The sequence below is a fragment of the Salvia splendens genome, chromosome 12 (assembly GCF_004379255.2).
Source record: "Salvia splendens isolate huo1 chromosome 12, SspV2, whole genome shotgun sequence".
NCBI lineage: Eukaryota > Viridiplantae > Streptophyta > Magnoliopsida > Lamiales > Lamiaceae > Salvia > Salvia splendens.
This window is the reverse complement of record NC_056043.1, coordinates 7,288,607-7,311,956: the sequence shown is the minus strand read 5'-3', so window position 1 is coordinate 7,311,956 and position 23,350 is coordinate 7,288,607. Positions and strand designations below refer to the sequence as shown.

Here is a 23,350-nt window from a genome sequence, read left to right as displayed (position 1 = left end):
GTGGCAGTGGCTAGGCTATGGCTGAGCTATTGTTGGGCTATTCCTATTGTGGACGGTCTAATGGAATAGTAGTAAATAAAAGTAAAATGGTCTGTGGAGCGCCGGACTTGGTCAACCGGTGTGTATACGTGTCAAACGTGCGAACTTAAATTAGAGTCAACGTGAAGATCCGACGGTGTACAAACACCTGCCGCACGTGATTATTTAACAAGGAACATTTCGTCTCTTTAACACCGTCACATCAGTATCAACTTTTAACCCTCGAAACCACCGGTTTCCCGATCCGAATCCACCGGTTTCCCCATCCTGTTTTGGGGGTACATTCGGTATTTCATTAGCTGGTCAGAAACGGCGTTTAGTTCAACTAAACTAACAACTACTACCACTTTCCTTCGTAGTTCACACTTCCTTCCCCCTATTCGTCTTTTCGCTTAAATATTAATTATTAAACCCTTTTATTCGTTTCCAAACTGGCTCTAATTGCTTTATTTAATGGAAATAAATAATTACAGTAACCAATTTGTTGAGATGGGACAATTCATATTCAAACTACAAACGATAATTCATCCCTTCTTTTATAATTTTCCTAACTTCCTGCAACCTTCAAGTTTCTCTCTCTACACCTCTCCCAATCTCTCTCTCTCTCTCCACGGAGCGGATTCCTCGTCCAATTCGCAGACGCCGGCGAGTGAGTCCACTCGCTGTCAATTGCATTTTCGGTAATGTAACAAATTGGTTATTCTATTTTGAACGTGACTCGCATCGCATCGCATCGCTTCGATCCCGCAGTTTGACTCGGTCCTAGAGCTACTGTGTGAATGCGGAAACTATAATTTAGTTTGGTTGGTTATTTTTCATCCTTCGGAGAATACGGAGGCGTGGGATATACATTTGGCGGATGAGATGGTGATTTTTCTGTTATAGTTTGGTGCTTGATTTGTTGTTTCAATTTTCTGTGGTTAATGTGTGTTTCTCGTCGATTTCTGGACTCATTTGAAGATCAATTTCTTATGTGCCGAATAATGATCTGCTTATTCTGAAAATTCCGACCTGTTGATTAGAGCTTATAAACTACTGTGTTTTCTGCAATTTCGCATTGGATGAGTCGCTGTCGTGGCCGAGAAAATCAGGCATTTGATTCTCTGTTCGGCATCTCTACTATGCCCTGTGTACTATGAGTTATTGTATGCAACATTTGATGTTCTCATGTGGATCGGTGTTTTTTTTTCTCACTGTAATGTTTTATGTTTACATATAATAATATACTCCATATGGAATGCAGATTTTGTTAATTTATCATTGTTTCGATTTGGGGATGAACGCTCTTTTTTATTTGTTCATTGTTTAATCTTTCTTTATTCAGTTTTTTTGGGATCTTTCATTTTCTATCTGAAACTCAAAGTACATACCCAGGAGTTTTGGCTTTTGAATTTGTCTGGTTTCTGTGCCAATTATCGATTTTTCTAGCCTACCTTTTTGACTTGATTGGTGAACTTTAAGGATGTTTCGTTTTTCTGGAAAATGAGTATATACTGATATCTTTTTCTGGAAATTTATTTTTCTATTTCTGTTCTCATGTTTGACTTTTTTTCATATCCTATAAAAAATGGCCACGGTGCTAATTGGTGTGGAGACATTTAATGTATTCTTATTATTTGATAAAAATGGAAGAGAAATTAGGATCAATGGACATTTGCTGCAATTTTAGTGGAGTCATCATCTTCATTATATGTTTTAGTTGATCATCCCATGAAAATCTATGATGTTTCACATAAATATTTTGATGTGATTACACATGAAACAACAAACCCAATTGATGATATCATATGGATGTTAAGAGAAAAGAAAATCTGACATCAAAATGACAAAAAGATGTTATTTCTTACACGTTTTAACAATTGAATGTTTTACCCGTCATGGGTCTGGGTATGGCATGTTTTATGTGTTATTTTGATAAACAAAAAAATAGTGCGTAAAGTAACTACATTTTAAAACTTGAATTGAATTATCATAGATGCTGCAGGCCTTTTTTTTTCTTACTTTTCTTAAATCTGTGAAACATATTGATAAGTTTATTTAATTGTACTAGATTTTTATGTCGTTTTCACTTCCTATTCCTGAAGCAGGTTTGCTTTTTTATGCTTTATTGTATTGGCCAAATGCTTTAATTCAAATTTTCTTTCTGCATGTTTACATTAATGCTCATGCTTTTGCATTATGCAGGTGGAGGGAAGAGTTTGTTCTTCTAGAGAAGCTAAACTTGAATTTTTAAAGCATAAAATGCTAAAAAGGAGGAAAATAGAAGCAGAGAATGAATCTTACATTGTTAGCAAGACCCTGAATAGGAGTGGTGGTGATGCTTTACGAACTTCTTCTCCTTGCGGTGATAGTTTGCACAATCAAGCTGACCTATATTCAAGATTTGGCAACAGTGCCACTAAGAATAATGTTTTCTCAAAGAGAAAAGTGGCTAAGTTTGACACTTTAGACCTTGAATGGACAGAGAAAGTTCCAGAGTGCCCGGTTTATCATCCAACTAAAGAAGAATTCCTGAATCCCTTAGTGTATATCCAAAAAATAGCTCCAGATGCCTCTAAATATGGTATGCTCAATGCCTATCTGTGACATTTGAATTTTATGAGTTTTTAAATTGGATTGAATATTTGAAAGTTCCTTCAATTCTATACTTGATTTGTGGCATTAAAATTCAGTGATTCTGTGTCTTTTCTTTAGCTGATAGAGTTCTTGTTCAGTAACTTGTTGTGCTGTACTAGTTGGCTACATAATAAATGGCAGACATTAACTACTTTCTTTTACAATGGCTTCCTTTTTTTAAGATCCCAGACTTTTGTCCTCCATAATATGCCTATCCTTAATGTTTATTTGGATATAGAAACAGCTAAGGATATGCTTCAATCTCCAGGTATTTGCAAGATCATATCCCCTGTAAGTGCTTCTGTTCCTGCTGGTGTGGTTCTTACAAAAGAGAAGGCTGGTTTCAGTTTTACAACTAGGGTACAACCACTTCGTTTTGCAGAATGGGATACTGATGACAGGGTCACCTTTTTCATGAGTGGGATGTGAGTTTTTCCTTTAATATCTGCATTGATGTACTTTAATATTAGTATATTACTGTCATTTCAGGCTTTAAACTTGAGTGTTGTTTTTCAGAAACTACACATTTCGTGATTACGAGAGAATGGCAAACAAGATTTTTGCTCGTAGTTATGGTAGTACTGGAGGCCTTCCTGCCAAATTCATGGAAAAAGAATTTTGGAATGAGATAGCTTGTGGAAAGACTGAAAGTGTCGAATATGCATGTGACGTTGATGGAAGTGCATTTTCATCATCTCCGACTGATCCGCTTGGAAACAGCAGATGGAATTTTAAGGTGCTCTTCTCATAATAAATGTTTTAGTCTTTATTTTCTGCATGAATGGAATTTGTATAACAGATGAACTAAATGTTTATTAGTACAAAATAGATTCTGAATGTTTGTGGTTGTAGAACAATATTTTATAAGAAAATCCTTGTTGAGACACTTCCTTGGAGTGCAATTAGCAATGATTTCTGCTCTCTCTGTCACTCATCTAGACATTGCAATTTTATGTCTTGCCTCTCTATAGATCTCATGTCCTCTTTCACTATGTCATTTTTGTATGCATAGATTTCTTGATCTTTTGTGGGAACGTGACTAGTGATATCTAATGTATCGTACTTGTTTACAGAAAATTCCTCGGCTGCCAATATCTACCTTGCGTCTTCTTGAAACAGAAATCCCGGTATGTGCTTAATATTTCTTGAAAATAGTTTTAACTCTGTTGTCACATTCCTGACTGATATGTGGTTCATATCAGGGTGTCACTGAACCTATGCTTTACATAGGGATGCTGTTTAGCATTTTTGCTTGGCATGTGGAAGATCATTACCTTTATAGGTATGTATTATTCTACTTAAGCGGTATGGTGTCTGATATGATTCTTAGATTTTGCTGATTGGAGTTTTATGTGTGTACAGCATCAATTATCACCATTGTGGAGCTGCAAAAACTTGGTACGGAATTCCCGGTCATGCAGCTACTGCTTTTGAAAATGTGGTGAAGGACCATGTTTATGCCCATGATATCTTACCTGGTGATGGGGAGGATGGGGCCTTCGATGTTCTTCTAGGGAAGACAACTCTTTTCCCACCAAATATATTGTTAGAACATGATGTCCCTGTTTATAGAGCCGTACAGAACCCCGGGGAGTTCGTAATAACTTTCCCTAGAGCTTATCACTCAGGATTTAGTCACGGTACGTGATAATTATGCTGCTGCAGGTTGAGATTGTGCAGTTCTGAAGTTCGGTCAAGAAATAATTTCTTATCTTTCAGGTTTTAATTGTGGTGAAGCCGTTAATTTTGCAATGGGTGATTGGTTTCTCTTGGGATCAATAGCAAGTCAGCGCTACGCTCTGCTCGGAAGGATGCCTCTCCTTCCCCATGAGGAACTTCTGTGCAAAGAAGCAATGCTACTACATTATGCAAGATCCGAACATGATAAACCAGAGTACACACATGGAGATTTGATATCACAGAGAAGCATAAAGGTTTCTTTTGTTAATTTGATCCGATATCAGCATTATGCCAGATGGTGCCTGATGAAATCAAGAGCATGCACAACCGTTTCCTCTTTTTCCCATGGAACAATTCTCTGCAGCCAGTGCAAACGTGATTGTTATGTAGCATATCTAAACTGCCAGTGTTACTCGCACCCTGTATGCCTCCACCATGGTATTACAAAGTTCATATAGCTCTGGTTTTTCTCAGAATACCTTTAGTTAGAATATTTACGTATCCTTTGGTTCCATAACAGATATCCGATCACTTGATTGGCCTTGTGGAGGGAATCCGACGCTTGCTGTAAGAGAAAACATTGTTGAAATGGAAGTAGCAGCCAGACAATTTGAGGAGGAGAAGGATATATTGCAGGAGTTCGAGGAGAAGTATGGGAACAGCAATGACTTTGGTTTACTGTTCCGCATGTTCTCGCGATCTGAAAATGATAGCTACATCCCTTATGGAAAGATTTCTCTTGTATCAGATGAAGAAATATCTGGATACCCATCTGTTTTAACCAGTTGCAGCGAAAATACTAGGACTGAAATCACGGATGCATCTGTTTCCTGTATGTCATCGTCGAAATCAACTAAAAGCCTCAACATGATTGCCAAAGTAAAGATTCATTATCCTTCTGAAGGTTTTGTTATATGTTATTCTTTTACTAAAGAATCATTGAAACGTAATGAAATGTTGAACTCACATGTTTACTTTTGCAGTCTGGACAGGACCATGGGAACTCCAACTTGGAGACTGATATATATGCAATGCCTTTTGAGTATTCCCAACCCTTGAACAGAAAACCTAGATCAGAAAGGAAAGTTATTCAGGCGGTGAACACTAGAAATGCAATCTATGAAGACGAGTCAGATTTTGAAATGTTCAGGGTTAAACGAAGATCTAAGAGCAAGATGGAAAGAAAAACTGCACGTGATTTTACATCCGTAAAGACTGCCCAGCAGGTACTACATTTCATGTCTGAGTTGTTAGCTGTATACTTTTCTATTCTGCAGTTTTGTGGTTAAATTTTACTCTGTGATTTACTTTTTGCAGTAACGGTGATGCTTTTCTGTTGATAGAGTGTTTTCTTATTGATATGATAGAGTGAAATTTCAAACTAAAAATTGTGACTTTGATTATGTCAGGGTTTCAAGCGACTAAAAAGGCAGCAACTGGAAGTTCAGTGTGGGAGCTTAACATCATCAAACTATCCTATCCCTGATGATCAAAGTCGTCATTCTGTTATGAGCTCTACTGAATCTAAAGAAGCTACGGTTAATTCTAAATCATCCGTAAGACACACCTTTCCTTCCATTAAGTTCAAGAAAAAGCCTAATGAGGATTTAGGTGGAAAACTGCACGGAGATCAGAGGCATCGCCATGAGTCAAGAGAAACCCAAAAGCAAGAGCGACATAAAGCCAAGAGTAATGACAGTTTTAGGTGGTGATATAAAATGGAAGTGAATTAGGTGATAGTTGCTGAATTTGACTGGGTCTGCAGCTGAAGAATCTTCAACCTAGCTAACTCGGCTAATGATATTCTTATTCGGGAATCTAACAACAGAGGAAAGTTAGAAATACATATTGATGAAGCAGTGACATGAAGTTAACCAAATATTAGAAGTTAAGTCATTCTTTGTGCAAGCTCCAATATGGGACAAATTGCACAGTGATTCTTTTGCGATTCTCGGCTGGGGTTTTAATCTTTGGCAGGAGAACTCTCTTAGGTACATACCAACAGATAGTTTTTTAGGTCAGTTCTTTTTAACCTTATACATTTGTTCATGTGTAGGCAATTCCCATTGATGTTGTCTCACTTTTGCTGCTTCCATTGTAGGCTTCTGTTATTCTTTCTTGTAGCTATTGACATTAGACTACGTCAACAAAATTTGAGAAATTCCTTGTTTCATTCTGTGTTTCCACAATGTGTTATGCTCTGGTCACTGATTATCATTGATTATTCGTAGGTCTTGTTCATGTAGTCGTTCTTTCTTAATGTATAAATGGGAGATTCAAAAGTAAATTGTGGTTGTGGAAATGACCAAATTCAGTAGAGCATTTTGTTTTTGTTCATAGGAAATCAACATTGGGTGCAACTAATACAATGGTCTGCAATTGTGTTAATATAATGCCAAGTGAAGTAAATAAAACCAAAATGAGAAAAAACAGGAAAGAAGTGAAGAAGCCAAAATAAGTTAAGGTGGACGAAGACTCCAATGGGTTTGATTCACCAATTTGTTATGTAAACAGGAAATGATGCCTATTTGGCCTTACACTTGTCATCTCTGGGTAATACAATCTTTTGTCTGTGTTAGAGATAAAGTTAAATATATCCCATAGGTTATGATGTTAAGGTCCTTGACCATATCCATATTCCTTTTGCACTACTAAATTCATTTTTTTTGGAGAATGTTGGTATTAGTTCAAGTGTGGAAAACATCGTTTGGTGAGTAAGTGGGGCTGGAATACTAAATGGCGAAAAGGAGACAGCAAACATGCTACTGTGATAATCGATTTTCCTGTCCTTTTTCCCATCAAGACAAGCTGTAGTAACAAGAAGAAAACAAGCACACGACATCGTATGCATGCTTATAAGAACCTTTGCACGCAAGTGTCAAAAACTCGTATTTTCCTCCATGGCTGAAGCTGATGCTCAAGAAACTGTGTGTGTGAAGAGACGACGCAGGTCTCCGTCTCTACTGGCACTCTGTAATGAACAACGACCTCGACAGTCATTCCATCTAGATCACACTACTACTACGACTACTACTACAACTACTATCAAGAGGAGTTCAAGATTTCGTGGAGTTAGCAGGTAAATCTATTCATTTCTCATAGCTTTGTTATAGCAGGTTATAATGAATTTCCTTTGCATTTTCTATTTTTCTACAGACATCGGTGGACAGGGAGATTTGAAGCTCATCTATGGGATAAAGGGTCTTGGAATGAAACTCAAAAGAAGAAAGGAAAACAAGGTTCATTCTTTTGTTTTGTACTATTCATTTTGAACATCATTATTATATACTAATATGGAGTATTACTGTGTTGGCTGGAATTCTTGGTGTGGAGCAGTATATCTTGGTGAGTTCCTCAAACTTCATGTGAATCAAACTTTTGGTGGCAAACATGTTCTCATCATAAACATCGATTTTGGTTGCAGGAGCATACGATGAAGAAGAAGCTGCAGCGAGAGTGTATGATTTGGCTGCAATCAAATATTGGGGAGCCTCAACATATACTAACTTCCCAGTATGATTCTCTCTATCCCTTATTTATCAGATATGGCATTACAAATGATGAGAACATTTTGGTTACAGATATGTGATTACAAAAAGGATATAGAAATAATGCAAAACATGAGCAAGGAGGAATACTTGGTCTCTCTAAGAAGGTAATGATTAATGATTCAAGGTTTTCGTTGCGACACTTGGTTATAGAGTTGAATCGTGCAGGAGAAGCAGTGGTTTCGCGAGAGGGGTGTCCAAGTACAGTAGAGGTGTTGGAAGGTGAAGATTTCATTGCATTTTAGCTTAAAACAAGTAGAGAGTTGGATGTTTAATGTGGTGATATTGGTTATGGTGAAGGTCAAAGCAGTATCACAAAGAAGAGTTGAGCAACTATATTAGATGGATGAGGCCTCAGACTAACTGCTCGGATTTGTCGAGTGGGAATTCGTTTGCAATAAAGAATCCGGCAATATCAGACAAGCATGAGATCATTGAAAGGAAAATGCCTCTCACCCCTTGGAACAAGCCCACCACCCCAACAGCCCTCAGTCTGCTCCTCCGTTCTTCCTTGTTTAAAGAGCTCGTTGAAAAGACGACTACTACTGCTACTACTATTGGCGGAGATGACGATGATGAAGAAAAACCAACAGGATGGCCGTTTTGGAACACATCGATGCAATGTGTCAAGTATTAGATCTGAGAGCTATGTATGAAAAATAACACTGTAATATGGTTGAAATAAACCAGCTCTGAAAATCAATTCAAATACAGGGTTGATACGAATAGATTATGTAAAGAATATAACCTTCTTCCCAGGCTTCATTTATTCAATGTAGCTTCTAATTACCATTTACACAAATTCCAAACCAACAAATTAACAAATCCATGGGCACAGCACACATGGTAACTACAACATTATTTCTGTAACAGTATACAAAATATTTACTTGTATATGTGATAATCGAAAAGATTATGTTGCATTGAGAAGACACTAAAACCGCAGCAGCTAGCAGTACCTGTTTGAAGTAGTAGTGAAAAATGTGGAGCAAGTAGCTCAACACTTGTTTGAAAAAGTCCTGCATGTCAAATACACTGGTCTTAAATGCGTGAAAATAATTGCATGTGTGCATATAGATATCAATGAAGTAGAATTCAGACTTTGAGAAGAAAAAAGTTAGCTAATTATAATCATTTCAGTAAACCTTGTTATGGTTTTGTTGAGTTTCTCAGAAGAGAAGTCTTGAACACTCCCATCTGTCAATAAATTTTCAGGAGAATCTACGATGGCTCTAAGACCCTGAAAATAGTTAAACAGAGCAGTAGAAAGGAATTCAGGAATTTCACCAAGAACAAAAAAGATTCTTCGCACTGTTTCCACTTCCAATGTGTAGTGTTGCAATTAACCTATATCGAAGAACTTCTGACTAGACTAAAATTTATTCAATGCCCCTAGCTGGCTTTAAATTGTTCAAGGATGAATTTTTTTGTAAAAACAGTAATCACAAATCATCAGTAGATAAATTCGTGAAGCCTTATTCAAAGTCCAAGCATAGCATGTAAAGGGCTAAAGGCTCATCATTAACAAAATCATGTATATCTCCTTAAAAAACAAAAAAAAAGTAATGGACTCCAAAAGCTTAGCATGAGGAAGCATTTAGTAGAAATAAATGAGGTACCATGAGACTTTGCATTGAATTTCCAGCAAGTTTAAATTGATCCTGCACCAAAACATTGAAAACAAATTATTAATTAGTAAAAACAGGTTGCTACCAACTACTGGATTTTACAGTTAAGACTTATTTACTACATTAGATATGCTTCCCAACACCCGTGAAGAAAAAAGTATCAATATATCTTCTGAATAACAACTGAAATGAGCAAGAGGTATAAAAAAAACTGCACGGCTCAAATATTTTTTTCTTGCCACAAAGGCCATCATACCTAGAAATGGGAAAGACGAGAAATGGCATTCTATAAGAAAACATCAGATGAATTCACCAGAGAGAAAACCTGATTTTGATTATAAAAAATAAAGGAGAGAAAAAAACACAGGCACAAAAGAATAACCAACCTGAATTCTGTCTGGCATGGGCATCCTTTTTCCATTTACAATGCTACACAGGTACATCACCCCAGCATTTGCAAACTCCTATAAACAGCAAGAATGAGCAAGTATTAAGTGCTACAGAGGTGCAACACTGAAGCACCAGCATTGCATTCTAATAGTACTTGGTTGTTGGAGAAAATTCAAGCCGGAATAGTAACTTGCTGAGCAAAAAAATAAAGAGACTAATACTCAATTGAAAGAAAAATATTACCTGCTTGTCTTCTAATGAATGGAGCTTGCCATCCTGCAATAGAACACACGAGGTAAGAGTCAAAAAAGGAAAAGCACTACAAAAAAATAATATAGCAATGCAATATGCGTGAAACAAACACGTAGAGATGATGAAGCAACACCCCAGACAAAGTCCCATGCCTTGAATGTGTTAAATATAAAGCAAAACTAACTTGAATTGTCTTGCAAGAATGAAGCAATGGAGCTAGAAGGTATGTTAGATGGATGAATCAGCTATTTCTTGTTGGATTCACAAAAAGGTCACATAACTTAAATATGCAAAATGATAATGGAACATTTAATATATACCTAGCATGTATAGGTGATGATTCTAAACATCAAGAAAAATGTAAAACGACATTCAACAGATGAACAAATCTACATGTGTGGCACCTTAATGACTATAATTAACAAAAGCAACATCAATATTTCTTGTACTGGCGACAAAATTGAAGAAATAATAGGACAGAACAAAAACTAACCAACCCAGACACCATCCGATGCAAATCGTTCAAATCAAAGCCAATTTGAGAGAGATCAGCATGTGCATCATTGACCTGTTTCGAGAGTATAAATTGTTTTAAGAAATGATAATATTCTTTAGATTACTAGTTAGTAGCTAACAGAACTGAAAAATAAATCAGTAGTTCTATTGCATGTACCTCATTTCTAATCAATTTAGAAATCTCTATTTGCTCATCAATTTTTCCATCCAGGTTCTCAATTCTCTGAGTCAAGTGTCTTTTTGCTGCCTGCTCAGAAATCATATCGAAAATCAATCTACGTAGAAATTTCATATGCAAAATAGTCAGATCACCAAGGTTGTAGCTATTATAATGTTTCAAGTTCATGTGAAACGAGGAATATATTCTGTTACAAAGCAACATGAGAGTAAATAAATCTAAAGCAGATTAGAAAGCAAAGGCATGTAATAAAGAACTATTCTTGTTCCGTCAATCATCATGGGAACACCATTACCATACAGGCATAAAGCAGACACAACAAACTTCTTGATGCAGGTAATCACAAAAATGTACGGATTAAGGAAAAGAAAATATGGGTCCAATAAATACCTAAAAGAAATTGCTTATACTTACGGCAAGAGCGTCAGAAACATGATCCAAATGTTTTGTCAAGTTTGTAACAGCATTTGCCATATTCTGCTTTGTTACATACATCAGGTCTCCAAAGGAAAGACCCTGACATTTTGAAGATGGGGAATTGGAGGGACCATGTCATGAAAATAGGTATCAGTTAGGTTACTAAAGAAGACATGCTGCCAGAAGAAAACAGGATGCAAAGAAGAGAATTAAGTAATACCTAGGCATGAAAATGAATGTAATATATATGTTTTTACCTTCCACCACATGTAGCCATATCCCACAGCTCCAACAGCAGCAGCTGGGACAACTAGAGATGCTAAGTTACCTACGATAAAGAGAAAGTGTCACCACTTGCAAAACTATAAGCGATATGCTCTTACACAAACACAAGATACTGACTCTGGGTAGAGTTCCCATTTAGAACTGTAATCTGCCTGGATGAGGCCAGCTGGCGAACCTCCATGGCCAGTCGACGGACCTGAAAATGCGCAAACCATATATTAAATCCGTAAAGCACATAAGATAATTTTAACAATAATATCCCAAGTGCACTGAGATCCTTAATGAAAAAGGAGGGTGAGAAACCCAACATTTTCTGTGGATAAGGCAAGACCGTAAATTAAAAGCCATTTGCATGTGGAGAAATGTAGACAAAACCTCCCAGATGAAACACATGAAAGAGGATGATATCATAGTTCTAACGATAACTTCGATAAAAATGAATGATAAGCATCAAGATCCATTAGCATTCCAGTCAAAATAATTTGCTAAACCATCATACAAGCCATTAATCGATTAAGTGACCAAAAATTACTCCATATAAAATAACAATAAGCTCTAAATCATTAACGTCAAGATGATAATTCCATCTGTTACCACCCACAAACCTGGGTAGCAATGGTGTCAGAATGATCCGAATCCCCCTCCAACTCGCCTGATTTCTCCATGCCTTTAACCAAATTCTGCAAAATATCCAGGAAACATTTCAAAATCAACCTTGAATCACAAATTCACAACTAAAAAAAAGATTGCAGCTCAAGAACCTTCAAATCACTAGGGCTTACTAGCAAACACTCATGATACCACTAGCATCAACTAAGAAATACTCAAACTTTTATGTCACCTTCAACTATTAAACTAGTACTATAATTTATTTCCAGAAGAAGAAATAACTTCTCAAAAATTATTCTAAGAACTCAGAATTATTTTAATAGCCTTCGCAGATTGAATTTCGTCCATATCAGGAAAGAATACGAACTTTGACATGCATTTGGACCAAATTACAAAGATGCGGGCCAACTAAAGCGTGAAGAGAATCTCTCCAGCGCATGTAACAGAAGCAACACTAAATTGAGATGATACAACTCAAAAATTCAACAAAATCAAAAGAACAAAATATCAACACGGAACTAATCTGAAAGGAATGGAGATGGGAAATTCAATACCTGCAACTCCCCCAATATATCTGATAATTTCCCATTCTTCAACAATATAGTTCCCGTGTAACCTAATCACACAAGAAAAAACCAAAGCAAAATATACCCCTTTCCTAAAATCAAACTACAAAAAATGGTAAAAAAAACGCAATAAATTACCAGCTCCAGCAATTAGAAAGATCCTGGATAATCCGATTCCAGCTTGCATAGCCATGGCGGGCGATCAATGAAATTGGAGCTCTGACGAATTTTAGTTCAAAAGAGAAGGCGGTATACGACTTTGAGCTTTATACGTTTGCTGAACGTATCGTGCGACGTCGTTTCATATTAGGTACTGTACTTATTACGTGTATAAGTTCAATAGTTACGAAAAAATTATAGGAGTACTCATTTAAATATATTTGATATGGTTAGTGATCAAGATATAACTAATTTTAAGTGTATAACTAGAGATCAAATCTCAACCACACATAACAAATATTATTTATTTTAATAATCTAAAATAGGCCAAGGGTATTTTTGGAAATTACATTATGAAATTTCACCGGCTCAACTTCCATCACCGTGGTGGTGAAAGACGGTGGCCTCAAACTCATCCAAGTCTCCGACGACGGTCATGGAATTCGAGTAGATCCTTTCTCACTTTTATCCCCCTTTCCTGCACAGTCTTAATTGTGTGCTTAGTGCGTGTAGTTGGCGTCTCTGTGTGTAGTGTGTTCTGTGTTAGTTTACAGTTGTTCTTGTTGTGGATGTTGGAGTTTTAGATATTGTTATGAAATTGGGGAAATGAGGAGGAATATATAATTAGGTTAGTACGTTGTGATATGCTAATTAAATAGCATGAATTGGAAAAATAATACCTCGGCAAAAGAATAAAATTTGAAAAAATATGTGGAGCTAGTCCAAGCTGAAGCAGGCTGCAACCCGATTGAGCTCCCCTAGTTCGATCGGTGCGTAATTTGAATATTATTGAACTTTCAAAATATAATCGAACGTCATAGCATAAACTTGTGCAACCACGATAATTAAAGTACAAAAATTGAAAGAACATATATACCCTAAGATAGTCAAATTTCTAGCATCATCTCGTAAACGTACAATTTGAAAGATCATATTTCATTGAGTATAAAACACATCACTCTTAGCATTATATTACTTCACTGTTGTTTACAAAACACTTCACTCTTAGCATTATCTTGCTTCACTGTTTACAAAACACATCACTCTTAGCATGATCTTACTTCACTCTTGTTTACAAAACACATCACTCTTAGCATGATCTTACTTCACTCTTGTTAACAAAATACATCACTCTTAGCATGATCTTACTTCACTCTTGTTTACAAAACACATCACTCTTAGCATGATCTTACTTCACTGTTGTTTACAAAACACATCACTTTTGTTTACAAAACACATCACTCTTAGCATGATTTTACTTCACTCTTGTTTACAAAACACATCACTCTTAGCATGATTTTACTTCACTCTTGTTTACAAAATACATCACTCTTAGCATGATTTTACTTCACTCTTGTTTACAAAACACATCACTCTTAGCATGATTTTACTTCACTCTTGTTTACGAAACACATCACTCTTATTATGATTTTACTTCACTCTTATTTACAAAACACATCACTCTTAGCTTGATTTTACTTCACTCTTGTTTACAAAACACATCACTCTTAGCTTGATTACTCTTAGCTTGATTTTACTTCACTCTTGTTTACAAAACACATCACTCTTAGCATGATTTTACTTCACTCTTGTTTACAAAACACATCACTCTTATTATGATTTTACTCCACTGATGTTTACAAAATACATCACTCTTAGCATGATTTTACTCCACTCTTGTTTACAAAACACATCACTTTTAGCATGATTTTACTCCACTCTTGTTTACAAAACACATCACTCTTAGCATGATTTTACTTCACTCTTGTTTACAAAACACATCACTCATAGCATGATTTTAGTTACCCCTATTTCAATGTCCGCAAAGTATGTTATTTAAAATCAGTTTTTTATGTAGAATAGATAATACAGAGGAAACATTTACTTTATGTAAAAGAGAGAGGCACACGCACAATCTATTGACAATGATCATTTGTTTATATGATAATGCTATGAACATGAGCGCGCGTATTATTTAATACACGGACACGGTGACTCTACAAACGTATCAATACATGTTGATTTTGTTTCTAAACTGCTAATCAATATGCATTTTTCAACCTCTGTTTTCATCTTCAACTCCAATTCCCTAATTTGATTTCGATCTATGAACAAAAAAAACTAATAAAAACTCTCTAGATTCCTGGAATTTCCGATTCCAAATGAGGATCGACAGCCCCAGAAAATGGACTCAAAATTATTTACAGCTGAGTGGAAGAATGAATCCATAACCTCCACAAATGGTATGCAAACTCAATCAATTGAGGAGCACAGAGCCTTCGTTAATCGTGCTGAGCCTTAATCTGAAGGATCGAACTGCCAATTTCGCTCGTCGCATGTGCATCTTCCTCACGGAGCTGGATCTTGGAACGCCGCCCAACGAAGACTTCCTTCCGTTTTTAACCTGAACGTACGAATTTCCGTTGATTTTGATCTGATGAATCGACTGCGGATCCTCCTCCGCCGCCAAAACCGGCGCGATCCGAGACTGCCCTGGAGGTTTCTGATGAGCAGAGTTGGACTGAAAATTTCACTCTATGCAATGACCATTATACCCCCGCCTTGTTATTGTGGAGTAAATTTGTGATTGAGGAAACTAATATCTCATTAAATTCGAAAATTAATACTAGCCCTTGATTTATTTGATCTTGTGGCTATGATTTGTTCTCTAGTTATTTGGTTAAGGGGCATTTTCCATAGATCACTACTCTATATGATATTACTTATTTTTTTTATATTTGGTCGCAGGTTTAGAGTTGACAATTTTTTACCTAACCTGCGACGCGAATACACATGAAATTAATCCGAAACTGACATGCAATTTATGGGTTTGGATCCTTATAAGGTAGACCCAATAAGAACATGATGATATCAAGTTGAGTTAAGGTCGGGTTAGGGTTGAGTTTGGTAATCCGTTAAGAAATAAAATTATTATTTATTAATTAAAAAAATTTAAAACTTTAATTTTGTTATATATATTTAAATCAATATAATTTTTAATCATGTTATAACAAGTTTTAATTGTGTAATATCATATTTTATGGTGTAATATCAGGTTTTAATCATGTACTATCATGTTTTGGTCGTTCTCGTATCGTGTCACTAAATTGTACTCCCTCCGTCCCGCACTACTCGCACCTTTCCTTTTGGGCACGGAGATTAAGGAATGAGTGACGGACAAAGTCAACAATTACGGCTGTAGGTATAAATTGTTACTAAAAATGGAAAGAGTGCAAATAACTTGGGACGCCCAGAAAGGAAATAAGTGCAAGTAGTGCGGGACGGAGGGAGTATCATGTAACTTACTATCAAAGTCCCTAATTCCTTCTAGCCCGGAGCCATCGCCACTTCCGTATACCTCATAAATCGTTTGCTCACAAAAATACTCGATCACAAAAACCCACAAGTGCTATCCACATTAACCAGTATACCACTAGCTTTATCCCTTGATCACCGCGTCTTTGGATGTTCGGTCTTTGTTCATGTCCCCAAACATGAGAGAAATAAATTCTTCACTTGTGCAATTAAGTGTGTTTTTATTCGGTATGGTGTTAACCCGAAACGATACATATGCTATGATCTTAAAAACAGGCAGGTTATCACCACGATGAACTGCACTTTCCAGAAATAGAATTCTTTTACAATACTCTACTTACCAGTCAAGGGACGAGGGAAATAAATGAAATAATAACGGAAGACATGATAAGTTGGCTGCCTATAAACCATGACCATGAATCCCCTTCTATAGATCCACCGGAAGTAGTAAGTCCTATAACCGAGCAAGTTTTGAAAATAAGTCGACCAGTGGAATCAAGTGCTTCCCTAACATCTTGATCCAATATCCGAGGTAAACAATCTTATTGAGAATTCTGATATTGTTACAACTAACAGTACATCCTGCCCCTTTAGAGCACTAGTGGGATCCTACTCAAACAATACTCCCTGGAAGGAGTACGAATACAACCAAGGCACCTAGTAGGCAGTATGGCAAAAGCAAACCTGACGAAATTGGCTAGAGCTTTTGAGACAGATTTGTACAGAGAATAAGAGATCCCACACACAATAAACGAAGCCTTGAAGATTCCACACTGGAGAGAAGCAATGATGGTAGAACTGAAAGCATTGGAAAGGAATAGGACATGGTTGAAATGTCGGCTACCAAAAGGTAAATGAACTGTAGGTTGTAGATGAGTTTTCACCAACAAATGAAGACTTGACAGAACCATTGAGATATACAAGGCTTGCCTTGTAGCCAAAGGGCACACCCAGACCTATGGAGTAGATTACTCTAAAACTTTTTCACCAGTGGCAAAAATGAATACAGTTCGAGTACCACTCTCCATTGCATCAAACAAAGACTGACCCGTGTACCAGTTCGATGTGACTAATGTGTTCCTACATGGGAGTTAAAAAATGAAGTTTATATGGATGCTCTCCTGGGATTTGAAGATAGCTTTGAAGAGGGAGAAGTATGCCAGCTGAAGAGAACCTTGTATGGGTTGAAACAATCTCCAAGGGTGTGGTTCGAGAGATTCACCGAAGTTATGAAGAAATACAAGTACCAGCAGAGTAATGCATATCACACACTATTCATGAAGAAAAAAGGGATAGATCATTTGTCTTATAGTCTATATCGATGACATGATCATTACAGACGACGATCCAAAAGAGCGTAACTAAAGAAAAATTTGGTCACAGAATTTAAGATGAAGGATTTGGAGGCACTCGAGTATTTTCTGGTAATTGAAGTTCAAAGATCAACGGAGGGGATCTTTATCAACCACAAAAAGTATATTCTGGGTCTTCTAGCAGATACTGGGATGATGGAGTGTAAACCAACATATACACCTATCACTGTAAATTATGGCTTCCAAATCACAAAAGGAGTTCAACTAGCTGACCGAGAGAGGTATCAAAGGTTAGTAGGAAAATTAATCCATCTATCACACACTAGATGTGATATAACATATGCAGTCAGTGTGATAAGTTAATTCATGCATCAACCCCAAAGTGATCATCTTGAAGAAGCATTGAGAGTCGTCAGATATCTCAAAAGAACGTTTGACTATAGAATAGTGTTCAAGAGGGGTGAATATCTGGAAATTCATGGTTATAAAGACGTTGACTATGCTGAAAATCCAGTCGACAGGAGATCCACCACTGGATATTTCATATTCGTTGGGGGAAATATAGTTACTTGAAAGAGCAAGAAGCAGAAGGTTGTAGCGTTGTCAAGTGCACAAGAGGAATTCAGGATTATCAAGAATGGGTTGACCGAGGTGCTATGACTTAGAAGATTGATGAGTGAATTGAATTTCGCGCCACAAAGAACCAAAAACTTAGTGATAACGAGGCCGCAATTAGTATCTCAGAAAATCCGGGTCAATACGATTGAACGAAACGTGTGGAGGTTGACAGACACTTCATAAAATAACATATTGAAGCTGGAATTGAAGAGTTCCTATTTGCTCAATCAGAGAATCAACTTGCAGATATTCTAACAAAAACAGTGAGGTCGAAGAATTTTTCCGAAGTAATTGACATGTTAAGTATCGAAAAATTCTGTTACTCAACTTGAGGGAGAGTATTGAATTAAAGAAGAAAGATCACACCAAATATATATGACGTGATATTCAAAGAAGAAATTTGGGAATCTCTTACCTTTTATGCATTGTTATTTATTCTCTCAATCCCTGAAAATTTGTCACTTATTTTTATTTTCGTTCGTTCCTAAAAATTTATTACATTTCACTTTTACTATTTTTAATAGTGGACTTCATATTCCACTAACTCGTTCTCATTACATTTTATTACTACTGTAAACATACTTCATATAACATGCCAATAACTTTTTCAACCTATTTTTTATTACATTTTTAAAAATGCATCCCGGGTCAAGTGGTGACAAATTATTAGGGACGGAGGAAATATGATTTATTCATTGAAATACAATATAACCGATTCAGTACAAATTAACACAACTTGCCAATAAAATTTTGTTATTTAAATTTGAGTTCAATTTTCTAAATATAAGAAATTAATGTGAACATGTGTTGTTCAATCAATTTATAGACAAGACAGGATTAAAATTACTAGTATAGTTTATTTAACAAATCTACTTGGATAATCGCTCTTACAAATTATCGTCCAGACCAATGGGGCATCATACACTAAATTTTTTCTACTTTGATTCCAATGTTGACTTTCAAGATAGATGCATTAACTATAATTAACAAATTAGGAAAATCTATGTAAGAAGTTAAGCTATGACTCCCGAGTCTTTCTCCTTTTGTTTCGACTATACTTCTATTCTGAATGAAGCTAAACTGAAATACAATTATTGACAGAAAATTTAATTTTTCATTATATAAAACATCTATATATGCATCCAATGATTTGAGAACAATATGACAGGCCACCTCACACTACAAAAAAATGGTGTTTTGCAAGCACCAAAATGCTGACAAACAACCAAATATGCTCGCAAAACCTCATTTTGCAAGCACTTTGCGAGCACGAAGGGTGCTACCCATTTAGCTCGTCGCAAAAATTGCAAGCATTTTAGCAAGCACATGCTGAAAAATTTGCGAGCACATTTACCGGTGCTCGCAAAATGGCTTCAAAATCTAGTGGTCAAATTATTACTTTGCAAGCACCTTTTTTGCTTACAAATTTGCTAAAACCTCTTTTGTGCTTACATATGTGCTCGAAAAATAATTCCATTTTCTGAGCTATTTGCTAGCACAGCTATGCTCGCAAACTGAGTACTATTTCTTTCTAAAAATTTTGTAATTTTTTGATTTATTATTATTATTTTCAAATTAATATTAGGGTTTATTTTTTAAAAATTATACAATGAAATTATTATTAGGGTTTATTTTCAAAAGAATGACAAAATTTAAATTTTACATAAAATTAAAAATATTGTTTTACACTTTAAACCAAACGAATGATTTGAATCTTCCAAAATGATACTCCCTCCGTCCCATATTATTCGCACTTTTCATTTTAGGCCGTAAATTTGAGATTGATTTTTTAGTGTAATTAAATTAGAATTTTAAGTATAATGAAACATCACTTAATAAATGAGCTCTTAACTTAATCTATCATATTAAATAAATACATAAATTCTAACTTAAACTATAAATATTGTAAGTAGTTTGTGACGAGCCGAAATGGAAGAGTGCAAGTAACATGGGACGGAGGGAGTAACTGTCAAACCACTATTTCATAACTTGCAAACCATGAAGCTAGAGTAGAAAAAAAAACTCTCTTTTCTTCCATAAACATAGATGTCAAACCTAACACTCCCTAAATCTATGCACTTCTTCTCATCCTCTCTTGAACTTGTTGACTACGGACCTTTACCAGCTCCCGCAATTTTTCGATTTCCTGCTGCATTGACAGAAATACTCATATTAGCATAATCTAGGTTTAGGACCAAGAAGATATTTACTTCGTATGTGGCTCCATACTTTCACTGAGATCAAGGAAACTCTCAAGAAATTAATACATATAACACAATGTGTAGGCTGCCAAAATCAGGAAGTTTAAGATCAATTTTCTGGTCTGACTGAATGGTAGTTAAGGAAATCACACACACTCAAAGCATATTCGTTCATTTGCAGAAACATGAATTTTGCAAATGAGAAATGGTACAGTTAGGAGATATACCTATTACCAGTTTGCAGCTTGAAAGACAGCTTCAAAATGAAATCTCCCCTTAGAACTAAAATCAGTGAGCTCAAAAATCAAATTTGGTTTCTACCGCACATAAATCTTAGTAAATCAAAAGCTTTAGCAACTTATAAACTTCGAAACGATGTTTGTTTTCCAACAGGAATGGACTCTTACCCCTTTGAAAACTTCTCCAAGTTTTCCACATCGTTATAAGTAACACAGAAGTAAACAAATATGCAAATGATGAAAATACATCAAAAACAATACGAATAAAAGTGAAATCTCCAAAATCCACATGGAAATAACTAAACAATTGAAAATCTAACCATAATTTCACCTAGAAATCAAATAAGTGTGTAAACAGATTGAGGATTTTGTAGTATTCACACAGTTGGCAGCTCCTAATCAGTGAGAAACGAGGTGAGTTGATTTTATTGGGTTAGTTATATAACTTTGTGCCCTTTTACATAAGCACAAATCTGCAACATGATATATTTTATTCTCCATTTTATGTACAATCACATGAAGATATTAGATCAATACTAATGTGTTTGTTATGATTGTGAGAAACAACACATAAACATAGCTGGAACAATAGTGAATCTCCTTCAATAATCAATACCTATATTTATGGTTCTGTTTCTTAACTTTTCTTATAACATTTAATCAACCTTTCTATTCCAGTCAAAATTTTAACTAGAGAGGGTTTTAACAATGAACGGATGACTGTAAAAAAGTATAATTGTAAGTGAGCAGTGAGCAATCCATAGCTAACATATAGCTAAACGTCACCTCCATATTTCTCAATATTGTTTAATGTATAGTTAACTCAATTATCTAATGCTACTAATGATTTAATTTCCAGTTTACAATGTAAAGAGTAAACAACATCATCTGAACATCACAATTGCATCTAACTCAGTGCAATCTCAATCACGAAAGCAGTTAACCAGCTCAACATTCCACTCAAATATGAATCACATATCTACATAAATCATTACAAAAGTCCAGAAGTAGTTTACTCACCAGAGTCTCGGCTTCACATGATCCAATTACTCATTCTCTCAATTCAAACAATCTGAAAAAAAAGCAACAACAGAAACGCTAGAATCGTGAATCTAGGTGATAGATAAAGTAGATCGGAAAAAGCAATCTGAAAAAAATCAATAACAGAACGCTGGAGACCTGGAGCATAACATACCTGCTCTTCGAGAAGCTTTGCGCGGCAACGTTTGATCCTCTGATCGAATCTCGTCGTTGATAATTGTTCGAAGGCGTAGGGATGAAATGAATCAGAGCGCAACACATGGTTTAGTGAGAGATGATACGAGAGAGGGGAGGTTTAGGGTTTCTTTAGGGAGAGAGATGGGCGGTGAGAATTTTGAGAATTGGGAGAGATGGACAAGAATTAGGCGGTGGGAGATTTTGAGAAGTATTTTCAGTGTAGGGTTTGCGGCCCATTATTTCACTGAGGAAATCGTAAGCAAGAAAAGAGACATAGAAAAAAAAGAACGGAAAAAGTGAGAAAGAGGTGGAAAAAATGAGGAAGATGGAGTAATAATTTTGCAAGCACCATTAATTGTGCTCTCAAATCTGCAAGCAGTGTAGCAAGCATAATTCGTTTACTAGAAAACTATTGATGCAAAAACTAAATTGTTGTTTGCAAGCACTACTTGCTGGCAAAATAGCAAGCACAAGCTTTTTACTCGCAATTCTGCCAGAATTTGTGAGTACATGTTGTTCTTGTAAACATGTGCTTGCGAACAAGCGTTTTTTTTTTTGTCAGTTCCATCTAAATTGAAATGAACCATTTATAAATCCAAAACAAACACCAATATATCTATGGTGAGTTGGAGAATGTTGTTTAATTATAAGAGCGAGCTTGCTGCAATCCCTCCTGGACCTTTGCAGTAGGCAGTACTATTCAATTCCTTTTTTAATGTTTTTCAAAATCAAAATTAAATCGCACCATCTCCCACCAACCTTTATTAATTACTTGTACGATCATGCTTAATGGATGGAATAGATGCCAAAATATATACTACAATTAAATATGTAGTCGAATTATAATGTTACATAAAAAAATACAGTATCATAGTTACTAAAAACTAACAACTTATAAAATCAATAGGATTATAGGTTGAGCAAATAGGAGAAGTATTTAAGTTCAAGATTCCAAAAAAAAAGAGGGAAAAAACACTTCCCAAATCAAGTGAACAAAACTCAAGGCAAAAAACGTAGCCAAAATTGACATTTTAGCATAAATATATTAATCCGAATGAATTCCTAGTTTCTCATCTAATTAATCCTTTTCCCATCTATTCACACGCAACAAGCAACAATGTATTGCCAATTCTTTAAATCACCATTACTATCATTTATGATATTTCTGTTGAAGTTATTAATACTTTTATATATTCTGCACACGGCTTGAAAATAAATATGCTGCTAACGAACTTACATATATACAATCACTTTCGTTACAACTATATTTATTATAACAGTAACATAAGAATTGCGAAATCAATGCTCCTTACTATTAATATAACAATTGAAGAACAAGCAACATACCTGAAATTAATATCCTACCAAAACACATTTAATTTGTTTTTCTCTTTTTCGCCCATGAATGTTCACTAACGATATTTCCTTTACATAAACGCGTAATATTTATTATTTGTGTAATAAAAACTTGATCTAGAAAAGGCCAAAACTATAAAGTTTAATTATGTTAGTTAATAGGAAATTATATTTTGGTACCACATATGGTTGAAATTGTACCATTGC

At 35.6% G+C, this 23,350-nt stretch overlaps 3 protein-coding genes and 1 long non-coding RNA gene across 5 annotated transcripts; 2 read left to right on the top strand and 2 right to left on the bottom strand.

Moving 5' to 3' along the window:
• The first annotated feature begins 499 nt into the window (after positions 1 to 499).
• LOC121758749 (lysine-specific demethylase JMJ706-like) lies at positions 500 to 6,508 on the top strand. Of its 2 annotated transcripts, XM_042154143.1 has the most exons (11): positions 500 to 906; positions 2,224 to 2,602; positions 2,924 to 3,080; positions 3,172 to 3,391; positions 3,729 to 3,782; positions 3,858 to 3,937; positions 4,018 to 4,295; positions 4,375 to 4,773; positions 4,856 to 5,214; positions 5,319 to 5,561; positions 5,745 to 6,508. In XM_042154143.1, exons 1-11 carry the CDS (start codon positions 904 to 906, stop codon positions 6,045 to 6,047), a joined length of 2,475 nt encoding a protein of 824 aa, XP_042010077.1. In that variant the 5' UTR covers positions 500 to 903; the 3' UTR covers positions 6,048 to 6,508. The 2 variants fall into 2 exon arrangements, with proteins under 2 accessions (XP_042010077.1, XP_042010078.1); XM_042154144.1 differs by lacking the exon at positions 5,745 to 6,508 and having other exon boundaries at positions 4,856 to 5,239; positions 5,319 to 5,501.
• On the top strand, positions 6,199 to 8,611 carry LOC121757466 (AP2-like ethylene-responsive transcription factor SMOS1; the record flags this gene model as incomplete). The annotated part of the gene is made up of 8 exons (XM_042153007.1): positions 6,199 to 6,352; positions 7,246 to 7,414; positions 7,492 to 7,574; positions 7,672 to 7,680; positions 7,760 to 7,848; positions 7,917 to 7,990; positions 8,052 to 8,105; positions 8,184 to 8,611. Coding segments are annotated over 8 exons (969 nt in total), but the record flags the coding sequence as incomplete, so codon positions are not given.
• Positions 8,612 to 8,613: 2 nt separating this feature from the next.
• On the bottom strand, positions 8,614 to 13,019 carry LOC121758752. Its single transcript, XM_042154145.1, has 13 exons — positions 12,863 to 13,019; positions 12,713 to 12,774; positions 12,155 to 12,229; positions 11,667 to 11,745; positions 11,522 to 11,592; positions 11,262 to 11,363; positions 10,827 to 10,916; positions 10,647 to 10,721; positions 10,145 to 10,177; positions 9,898 to 9,975; positions 9,503 to 9,544; positions 9,029 to 9,123; positions 8,614 to 8,902 (listed from the first exon to the last, which is right to left on the bottom strand). Exons 1-13 carry the CDS (start codon positions 12,915 to 12,917, stop codon positions 8,881 to 8,883), a joined length of 879 nt encoding a protein of 292 aa, XP_042010079.1. The 5' UTR covers positions 12,918 to 13,019; the 3' UTR covers positions 8,614 to 8,880.
• Positions 13,020 to 20,092: 7,073 nt separating this feature from the next.
• Positions 20,093 to 22,421, bottom strand: LOC121759604. Its single transcript, XR_006041689.1, has 3 exons — positions 21,765 to 22,421; positions 21,590 to 21,641; positions 20,093 to 20,278 (listed from the first exon to the last, which is right to left on the bottom strand). It is a non-coding gene; the product is annotated as an uncharacterized LOC121759604 (long non-coding RNA).
• Positions 22,422 to 23,350: the final 929 nt, after the last annotated feature.